The 11,251-nt window shown below is 53.4% G+C and overlaps 1 protein-coding gene across 1 annotated transcript in view; it reads right to left on the bottom strand.

Annotated features, from left to right (window-relative positions):
• Window positions 1-8,010: 8,010 nt before the first annotated feature.
• The window catches only part of LOC111148991 (macrophage erythroblast attacher), a 32,132-nt gene continuing 28,891 nt past the window's right edge, over window positions 8,011-11,251 (bottom strand). The window contains 3 exon segments of the mRNA XM_022505856.1: window positions 8,011-8,106; window positions 8,458-8,653; window positions 9,432-9,565. Of these exon segments, the coding sequence (XP_022361564.1) occupies window positions 8,011-8,106; window positions 8,458-8,653; window positions 9,432-9,565 (426 nt within the window).

The following is an 11,251-nucleotide window of genomic DNA, read 5'->3' on the forward strand; positions in this document are numbered from 1 at the left end:
CCCGGAGGGGCGGGACGGCCGAGGCGGGCGCGAGAAAGGAAGCGGGCGGGCGCAGCAAATCTTAAAGGGGCCGCGTACGCCGGTGCCGGGGCGAGACAAGGCGGGGCAGGCCCGAGGGGTGCGAGTGTGGTCTCCATGCCGCGGTCGCCCAGGAGTGTGCGATTCCCGGGCCCTGGCACCGCGACAGGCAGGCCGGGATGGCCCGGGTGGGAGCCGGTGCGCCCTTCTCCCGGGGGTGCCGGACACCCCGCCGCCCCGCGCTGCCTGCTGCCCGGCACGGACGGCACGCTAGGCCCTGGCCCTCCCTGCCCCGCTGTCCGACCCGCGCTGGTGACCGCTTCCGGAGGCGGTGAGCTCGGGGAGCCCTCGCCGTGCAGGCAGGGACCCCTCCTGGCGCTGGCCAGGGTGCTTGCCAGGCTTTGTCCTTCTCCAGGACGCCCCTCGCCCCTGCCCGCTGAGCAGGGCAGGCCAGGCTGGCCTCGTCCAGGCCCCGCGCTGGCTCGGCCCTGGTGCAGCCCAGGCCCCGACCCGTGCCGTCCAGCCGCGCGGGTGCGCGGGTGGGTTCCCTGGGCACCCCCACCTGGGGAGGAGGGCCTGGGGGTGATCCGCCCAGCTCTCCGGTCTCTTGCACCAGGGGTCCCCTCCAGACCAGGCGGTGGCCTCATCCAGCCTCTTCTTGGAGCCTGTGCCTCTGTGCCCCCAACCCACAGGCTACCACCCCCTTGGACTTTTGTCTTTGCCTTTGCCTCAGGAACACTGGCCTCACCCCCAGGTACTGAGGCCCCCGGTGCTTGGGGCTCTTTGAGGGGGTCTCCACAGGGACTCAGAAAGTAGGTTGCATGTTTTCTAGGATCTTGGGAGGGATGCAGAATGCCGTGGAAATACCACGGACCTCTGCACATGGGACCAGGACCACATGGATCTGAATGCCCTCAGTAGTATCCTTCTTAGCAGCAAAAGGTGGTACCAGCCCAAGTGACCATCAGTCGATGGTAGATGAACGTCTGTCCTTCAGCCAAAAAGGAGGAAAACAGAGACACCCTTGATAACACAGATGAACCTTAAAAGGCCCTGATATTGCGGGATTCTATTGACACAAAATGTCCGGGGAAGGCAGATGCGTGGGGATAGATTAGTGGCTGCTGGTGGGGAGCGTGGCGGTCAGCACGCTAAAGCGTCGAGCTGGATGTGTCCAGAGAGGCAGGTCCATGTGTGGCAGCTGTCTCTCAATAATGCAGTTATGGAAAGAGAAGAGGAAAGTGGGAAGCATGCCGACTCGTCCTTTCTGTGTGCTTGATCCCAGGCCTGGAGGTTGCTCTGAGCAGCCTCCAGCTTGGCAGCCTCCCTGCGTCTCCTGAGGTGTGGGTTGGCCTTTCTGGTCTCCCAGCTGTTCCCATCAACACAAAAGCATGCAGTTTCTCTCCTCCCAACAGAACCCTGCTCTGCATCCACCTTCCCCCCTAAGCCTGTTAGGGTTGTGGTGCTCTTGTGCAGCAGGACTCCCCCAAAGAGCTGTGCATTTGCCCTGCACCTTTCTCCTCCTCTGACCCCAGCGGCCTGTGATGTTTGTGTGGCCCAGTCACATCTCCTGCCTGCCTCCCTCGGCTCAGGTGATGGGATGTTTGTACTTCCACGTGCTCAGGCCAGTGACCTGGGGGCCGCTGGCACCCCATGTACAACCCACTGGGGGACCCTTGCAGGCCAGCAACTGCCCTCACATCCGTAGAGTCCACTTATCTCACAGCAGCCAGGAGGAAACTGTCAGTGCCACCCACCGCCCACATCTCCAGCTCTGCTGCCTCCCTCCAGCAGTCAGGCCTCCACAGAGCCCACTCTCCTGCCTGGAAGGCTGCTCCCAGCCCACCCTCGCCGGCCTTGTAATCAGCCTCTTCATGCCCTCTCCTTAGGCAGCACCACTTCATTCTGCAGTGCTCAGACTCCATCACACAAGGCTCATAATCTTTTTTTTTTTTTTTCTTTTTGCCCTTAGAACATATGGTCCATGAGAACTGAGGTCTTTATTTTGTTTCATGAGGTCAGGCAGAGTAGCTGCTCAATATTGAATGCTGAATAAATAGAATTAGCCCAAATGAATGTGTTGAGACCTAAAGGATATTGTAGAGGAACCAACCAGGACTTCAGAGATGAGGAAACCCAGCAGGACACACACAAACCCATCCAAGGCACAGCAGGACCACAACATGGAAAGGCAGTGATGAAAAGCAGTGGAAGAGAAAACTCATTATACAAACAGTTACAAAGAAAGGGAACAGCAGACTTCTTGGTCACAACATCACAAGCTTGAAGACAATGGCATGAAATATTTTATTATTTATTTATTTGACAGACACAGCAAGAGAGAGAACACAAGCAGGGGGGAGTGGGAGAGGGAGAAGGAGATTTCCCGCTGAGCAGGGAGCCAGATGCAGGGCTTAATCCCAAGACCCTGGGATCATGACCTGAGCGGAAGGGAGATGCTTAATGACTGAGCCACTCAGGTGCCCTTAGCATAAAATCTTTAACATACTAAAAGAAAAAACTAAAAAATTTGTCAACCTGGATTGTATATGCCGTGAACTATCCTTCCCAACCTGAATTAGATTAAAATAGAACACTTTCAGACCAAGAAAAGCTGAGTGAATTCATTGCCAGCAGGTCTGCATGGAAGCATACGGTAAATTCTCTAAATGAGGAAAATGCTAGCAGATGCAAACTTAGATCTATAGAAGCAGTGAAGAGTGCTGTAATTGGCAAACGTGGGTAAATATATCTATTTTGTTTTAAATTTCTTTTCTAAATCATTGGTCACTGAAAACATAAAAAGGTATTGCAAGGTACAGAATACAGAATGTCTGTAGAAGTAAATACGTGGCCACAATAGGGTACAAAGGGCAGGAGAGAGGCAGTAAGTTTCTGATTCTTATCATATTTGAAGGCACTTGTTGTCAGTTAAAGACTAGAGCAACTACAGACATACAGCTAAGAAGTCAATGGAGACAAAATAACTTTTAGTCTAAAGATAGCAGGTAAAGACAGAAAAAATAACAGAAGACAGACCCGACAAATGGAAAAAGAGTAACAAATCCAGCAATAATAATCATCACGTTAAATTAAATATCAGTAGTCTAGACACTTGCTCAATTGAAAGGCAGTGATTGTCCAATTGGATTAAAAAGACCCACGCATATGCTCTCTGCAAGAAACAGACTTCAATTTAAGACTTGAGTTGGAAGCAAAAGGATCAAGAAAGAACTAACATACAAACACTCAACAGGAGGGCCAGAGTGGCTGGGCCAGGACAAGGTGGACTTTATAACAAGAGCCGTTACCAGGGAGGGTGTTTGTGCTTAGTAACAGATTCCAGATACATGAAGCAAAAGCCCATAGATGTAAAGAGGACATAGACAAATTCACTTGTAAACTTTTAAGCACAAGTAGGGAGATCAGTAAGGATAGCAGAGACTGGCTGCCCGTCACAAATTTGACCTAGCTTGCACTTGCAGAACATGCCCCCGACAGCAGGCAGATGTTCTCTTTAAGTGCACATGGAACACTTAGCAAGGCAGACATAAAACAAACCTCTATAAATTTAAAAGGATTGAACCATATGGACTAGATTTTCTAACAATTACATGAAAACTTAATAACAAAAAATATCTGGAAAGTCTGCAAGTATTTGAAAATTATCTAACAGGCTTCTGTAACCTGTGGGTCAAAGAGAAAAAAAATCATAATGGAAATTATAAAATAGTTTGAACTGCATGAAAATGAAAACAACATTAAAACGTATGGGATGTTTATATTAGAAAGGAAAGGCCCCAAAGCAGTAATCTAATCTTCCCCTTAAGAAGCTAGAAAAAGGACAATTAAACCTAAAATAAGCAGGAAGAAGAAAACAATAAAGAACAGAAATCAGTTACACAGAGAACAGGCAAACAATAGGGGAAAAAAATCAAAGACCAAAAGGTGGTTCTTTGAAACGATCCATAAAATTGATAAGCCTCTAAGTAGATTTCAAGAGAAAAGAAACAAATGACCAATATCAGGAATGAGAGGGGACATCACTACAGAACCTATAGACGTTAAAAACAAAACAAAACAAAAAACAATAGAGTACGTTGTAAACAACTTGTTCGGCAAAGTACTAGCAAGTCAGATCCAGCACTACATTAAGACCCACACCATGAGCACCAGAGGTTTATCTCAGGAACCTAAAGCTTGTTCAACTGCTCAAAGCTAATCTAGTTCTCTGTGTCACCCTTATCAGAACAAAGGAGAAGAGACTTATGGTAATTTCATTAGATGAAGAAAAGAACATTTGACAAAATTCAACATGCCCTCACGATGGTAACTCAGGAAGAAGGAGTGAACTTCCTCAACCTGATAATTGCACCTTGTGAAAACCTAGAGCAGACGTGGTTCTTCATGATGGGAGAGGATGCTTTCCCGAGATCAGAAACAAGACCAGGACTCTGTTCTTACCCTCCTAGTTCACACTGTCCTGGAGGCTTTACCCATACAATAAGGGGAGAAAAAGAAATGCCAGGCATAGAGATTGGACAAGAACAAGCAAATGGTCTTTATTTGCAGAGGTTACAACGGGTACACAGAAAATGCTTTATAACATATCAAAAAGCTACCAGAACAAGTGAGCTTAGGAGGGTCACAGGATACAAGATCAATATACGAAATCAGTGACATGTCTGTATGTTACCACACTAGAATGGTTGGGAAGTCAAATTTAAAAATCTGACAATAGCAGTAAAATGATGAGAACTGTAATGCAGGTGATGTCTGGATACAGAGAACACTGTATTCACAGGCTGGTGGCCTCAATGTGGTCATGATTTTTAAGTCCCTGCTGTGGGCTGAACTGCCCTCCTCACTGCCCAAACTCATGTTGAAGCCCTGTCCCCCCATGCTGACTATATTTGGAGGCAAAAGTTCACATGAAGTTATGAGATGGGTCCTAATCCAACAGGACCAGTGTCCTCACAGTAGGCAGGGCTGTCTTTCCATGCACACAAAGGGAAGGCCGTCTGTGAGCCAGGAAGATTGACTCTGGCAACTGGATTGACTCTGGTGTTCAAAACTGTGAGAAAATGTATTTCTGTTGTTCAAGCACCCCAGTCTGAGGTGTTGTTAGGGCAGCCTGGACAGACTAAGGCAGTTCCCAGACTGATCTAAAGATTCAACGCGATTCCAGTTAAAATCCCAGCAGACTTTGTTTAGAGTACTCTTATAAGCTGATTCCAAGACTTAGGTGGAAATGCAATCAAAACAATTTTGAAAAAGTAGAAACTACATAGAACAAAAGGGGCTCATTTGTACTTTAAAGCTGCAGTGACTCAGATGCTGGGTGTTGGGGTGAGGACAACCCTAAGGCAACTACGCGGAGAACTTCCAGAAATAAACTGAGAGAATGACAGCCTGGGGACTCCGCATTATCTTATGGAGACAAAAAAGCCTTCAACATATGATGTTCAACATATGATGTTGTAACGACAGGATGAACACATGGGGGTAAATGGTCCTTAGCCTCCTCCTCACTCCATACACACAAGTTCATTGCAATGGGCTACAAACCTAAAAAGCTAAAACAATCTTCTAGAATACAGGGGAGAATATGGTTGGGACCTTAGAATGGGCAAATTTTCTCAGAAGTTATGAGCCACAAAAGAAAAAGTTAACTGAACTTTACTAAACGTAAAACCTCTGGTGGTCAAATAACAGGCAACCAAGTGCAAATACATGTATCAGACAAAGGATCTGTGCCCCCAATACGGAATGCATTCCTACAAAGAAAAAAAAGGGGGGGGTTCTCCAATAAAGAATGGACAGAAGACTTGAACAGATATGGGACTAACAGCCACTTACCACATCCGCAGGAGCTCGGCATCTGCAGCCATCAGGGAAACGCACATAAGCCCACAGGGATTACCCGAGCCACTAAAGGGAAGAATGACACCACCAAACACTGGCAAAGACGCGGACAAACTTGAACGCCCCCACACCGCCAACCGGCATGTACACCGTTACTGGCACTTTGGGAAAAGCCTTAGCAGTTGTGAAATTAAAGGTACAGCACTGGCATGACTCCTTCTACTTCCAGACATTGACTTAAGGGAAATGAAAACAATGTCCACGAAGAACTGTTCCTGCCACATTCATGGCAGCTTGACTTATAGTAACTAGAAGCTGGACACAATGTCCACCGAGAGAATGCGCGGCTATGGTGCACGTGGAGTGGACTACTGCTCACCGATGGAGGAGGGCCACAGACACATGCAGCCATGTGGACGCACCTGAGGCATCTGCTGAACCAAGTCAGGCACAAAGGACCACATGGCCTGTGTTCTGATGTATGTGCTGATAAAGTCCCAGTGGTGACTGTGCAGTGGGGTGTGGCTGTCTGGGAAGACTCCTGGGCTTGCAGCTTATACCTGGTCCATTTATCAAAACTCATCACACTGTTTATGGAGAACCCGTGTGTTCCAATGGGTACGACTGCTATGCTGGTTAAAGCCCACCATGAGCGAAGAGCTGTCAGCCACTGGCATGTCCTGGACCGAAGACGTGCAGGGCTGAGGCTGGCAAGAATGAAGAGCAGGCAGGGGTGGGGGGGTGAGGGGGAACGGGAGGCTTTAAGTGCTCTGGCCAGCCGGCCGTCACTGTCACTGTCTACTGACCTCCACTCACAACGTGGGCGTTCAGCAAGTCACGCGTGAGTGCATTTGTGGCAGCTTCATCTGCAAACAGCTCAAACTTCTCCAGTGTAGCTGGGACCAATCGCTGTGTTCCACTCACCCTGTGGCTGCCCCCCCACTCTCCTGGCCGAGTAGCTCTCCCCATGTGTGTGGTCACTGGCATGGACCAGAAGGGACCCGGAGAGCAGGCGTGGGGTGTGTGGCTACACGCACATGCACACATACGGATGTCCTCACGGCTTTGGGAAGGAAATGGAGGGGCGGCCCAGGTGACGGTCAGAGGGAGGCCAGGGGGCCAGGGCGGCAGGGCTGGAGGGCATGGTGGGAAGGAGCTGCTGCCTCCCTGCACCCACCCTGTGCTCTGCGTAGGGGCTCAGCCACAGGTGCACCAGGTGCCCATGGGCAGCAGGAGGCCAACAGGAGCTGGTGAGTTGGGGAGACCCCACTCAGAGGGTCCAGCCCCACTCGCTTCCCCCAAAGCAGAGCACAGCACCCTCCGGCAGCTGCAGCAGGACTCTGGGATGGGGCCCGTGTGGGGACCCCAGAGCCACCCTGTTGCATGGCTGCAGACAAGGGGGGGCCTGGGGCAAGCAGACACAAGCGAGGGTGTCAGAACGCACAGCAGCTTCCACCTCACACAGACATAAGAAATAGAAAACCCTTTTATTAACAGGTTTTACATTTACAGTTTATTAGCTAATCAACATCGACATGCAAAAATAAGCGCTAAATACAACCCTCTACAGTGTGGTTTCGTGTAAACTACAATGGGTCGTTTGATTTGAAAAGTCATCGGTGGTTACTCGGACTGACTGCTAGTTTCTGTAACAACAGCATTAGATCTACAGTTACGGAGCCATCAGCAAGGCCTCTGCAGAACTCGGTCCAGTGGATTTCCACGTGAATACATTCTCAAGCAGGAAATAAGGCGGCACGAATGACGTGACATTGAACCTAGCACACCCTAAGACTGCCCCCACGGCAGAGCAGGTGCAGCCCCTTGGTCCCCCTCGCCGAGGATGGCCGTGGGGGCAGGGTGGCAGGAGGGGCGGGGGCGGGGGCGCGGGCGCGGGAGAACCGACTCCTGTTTCCCAAGCGGCCGAAGGCGGTGGGTAGGTCTCTCTGAAAGGGGAGGGCATCAGGTGGCTCACATGCACTCCGGAGTCCTACCAGCAAAAGGCTGTCCCCCAGCACAGATGTGCGGACCCGAATCCACCCTTCTAGGAGTGCCCAGCGTCGCTCACTGATCTTTGGTCGCAAGAAACAGAAACGCAGGCGGGCGGGGGCGCATGGGGCGCCCGGCCTACATGATGTACACCTTCTCGGCTTGGGAGAAGTGGAACACTTCTTTGGTCCTCGGACAAACGACTTTGTCATCTTGACGGATGGACAGCAGAGACTGAAACACAACGGGGGCAGGGGGCACATGAACGTGCGGACACACAGGCCAAACCTCTCCAGGGCGCCCACCCACCCGCCCACCGCTGTGGGAGGGCTCGGCTTCTCTCCGCACGCTGCCTCTGGGAGGCCTGCCTGTCTGTGAACCCTGATCCTGCAGCTTCTTGACCACCAGTCTGGCTCTCCAGGGGCAGCGTGGGGTCAAGCCGCCTGCACACGGGGACCCATACCCAGGGACTGCACCCAGCGCAGACAGCAGGCAGCTGGCAGAGACCGTTAGGTCTGCCAGATCCACCACCGCCCCCGCATGTCCCACCCCGCTCCGCTGTCCCTGCATGTTGTTGCCCCTCACGTTGTAGCCGTAGACATAGCCATTGGGCAGCATCATGGGCGGGTTGTTCTCATTCATCACGTCACCGGAGATCTTGCAGACCAGGCGGGAGTTGGCGCAGTGGGCCATGGGCAGGGGCTGTGCCAGCTTGTTCAGGGAACGGCTGCACACGGGGCAGTCGGGGCTCTTGGAGCTGCCGTCCTCCTTGTAGCACTGTCTGCGCAATGGTTAAGGAAGGATCGTGGGGTGGGGGGCACTGGGCATGCTGAGGCCACCCCGGCTGCCAGGCAGGAATCAAGCCTGGAGCTCTCTTTCAAGACAGAGCAAACACTGTGTCAAGCAGGAAAATGGCCTCACTAAGGCTGTACCAGCCCAGCCCAAGAACCCCACTGCCCCACACCCCTGTGCACCTGCCCCTTCTCAGGCACCTGAGCCCGGGGCCAGTGCCCACAACACTCACTGTGGTCCCATCACACAGATGGCCACGAAAGCCAACAGCCCCCGCTCCCAAGGGGCCCACATGCCACATTCGAGAGGGACACTTGGGCACTGGGGTCACAATCCCACTGCTCTCTGGTGGCAGGGGAATGACTGCTATGCCACACATGTTTTCAAACAAGACACTGGGCCAGTGACGGCCAGGGCTCAGACCAAGAGAAGCTCAAGGAGAGTCTCAGGAATCACACGGGAGCCTTCAGAATGGCAGCCAGACCCAGTTGCCAGAAGGTACACCAACACCAGCCTTGCGGCCTGCGAGCAGTGCCGGGTGGTGTCTGGGAACGAGTGAACACTTAAGAGGCTGGGGGCAGAGCTGCCCCACGACCACCACCCCTGACTGCCCGGGACCAAGCACCCACCACACAAGCCACAAGCAAAGGCCTCAAGTCGGAGGGGTGTGGCGCATGCCTGCACGCTGGAGGACAGAAGGCCCCAGATGTGGAGCCCAGGCTAAGGAGGGCCGAGCCCGCAGGTGTCCTCGCCCGCCAAAAGGATACGGTGTCTTTATGGCCGACAGGCCGGCCTGCAGTGTCAGGGTGAACACAGAGTTGTTGCCCAGCTGGTGCAGCCGGTAGTTGTCGTAGCGGAACTGCTGGATCAGCATGCGCCACCGGGCTGGGTCCAGCAGGTCCTGCAAGAGATGGGGCAGAGCCGAGCTGGGGACGGCACAGGGCCATCAACCCCAAGAGTGAGTGACAAAGCCTTCCTGGCCCGCCCCCATTAACCTGCGCCCGCCAGCTTAGACTCCCAAGTCTGCGTGGACATGGATGATAAAGGGGGGGTGGCTAAATGTGGCCTCATGGCAGGAAGGGGATGTAGTGGGCCGAAGGACAGCACTGAGGTCTCAGGGGCAAAGTCTCACTCCAGAAAGAAACTTCCTGGGCCAGGAGCCACCCCCATGTCACGGCTGGAGAGTCATATAACAGAACAGGAAGCCTGGTTAATGTGTGTCCCCAGAGCTTCCCAGGTTCCGAGTCACCAAGAACAGCAAGGGAGGGCATATGCCAGCAAGACTGAAACCCTGCATGTCATGCACAGAGGTCAGGCCCCACGATGAGGGAGGAGATGTGGGCACCCGTTCAGCAGGGGCTCTACGGGCAGACAGTACGCTCAACTCCAATGTTATAAAAAAATGTCTTTAATGTCATTATTATTGAAGCAAAGTCCACAGTGGACCAAGGCCACAGTCCAGAGGCTCTGCAACCCCCACCCCGAGACCCTTGGCCTTGGGCCTCTGGTGTGGCCACCTCTCCCTAACTAGAGCACATTGCCCTGCTTCTCGTGGGAACCCCTGAGACACACCTGTGACTGCCTGCCACAGGGGGCAAGGCCTCTGTGCCCTCAGCATGGCAGGGCATGGCCCTACCCCAGCACTGCCCTCCGGAGTCCCGTGCCCCCTGGGCCACCCCCTCTGTGTGCACCCTGGTCTTCCTCGGGCGTGCCATCCGTGTCTAGTTACGAGGCTGTGCGTCGGTGGGCTGTGCCTGCCTGTCCCCCGCCGGCCTGAACTCCGCAGCGACTGTGTGGCTTCTCTTCACGCTGCCCTGGTGCCTCCCTGAGGGTCAGCCCTCCAGCCCGCAGATGGGGATGGCACCTGCCTCATGCTCCCAGAGCGGACACCTCACCCTCCAGGGCAGGCCCTCTCTGCCTTCTCTCAAAGCTTCTCCAGAGCAGGGGAGAGATACGGAGGAGACTGTAAGTTAAAGCTCAGTCTCATTCCTGCAGAGCCCGTGACCTGAGGCTTGATTATGGGACACTCCCGACACCACCGAGCCACGTGAGTCCAGTCGCGGGGGAGATGCTGCCACTGCCCTGTGGACGGCTGAGCACTCCAGCCACTGGGGACTGTCTGCCCATGAAACTGCATGGGGCAGCCAGGGCCTTGGACAGAGCCTGCCATCAGGGCTCAGGGAACAAGCCCGGTCCAGCCCACAAGGAAGGCAGTTTACTTCACTCCCTGGGAAGAGGCTGGCAGCTGGGGGACAGCACGTGGCTGAGCGTCTGCTGAGGGTGTCGGCAGGTGGACTTCCAGGCCCACAGGGTGCTGAGGGAGGCGTATTCAGGAACTAGTTTCCTTCTAAGAACATACAGGAGGAAGAGCCACCCCCCAATCCGGCCAGTACCCTGATCTCAGGCTTTCCGACCCGAGACTCTGGAATTCTGTCATGGAGCCCAGAAAGACGAAGACAGAAAACTGTGGGAGGAACCGAACAACAAACACCTATACACGTGGGCACAGCTGGGAGAGCCCCGGTCTCCACGGGCAGCAGCAACAGGGTCCCAAGCAGGGCCGGCACAGGTGGCAGAGAGCACGGTG

The sequence above is a fragment of the Enhydra lutris genome, unplaced genomic scaffold (genome assembly GCF_002288905.1).
Source record: "Enhydra lutris kenyoni isolate GAN:26980312 unplaced genomic scaffold, ASM228890v2 scaffoldscaffold21, whole genome shotgun sequence".
Lineage (NCBI taxonomy): Eukaryota > Metazoa > Chordata > Mammalia > Carnivora > Mustelidae > Enhydra > Enhydra lutris.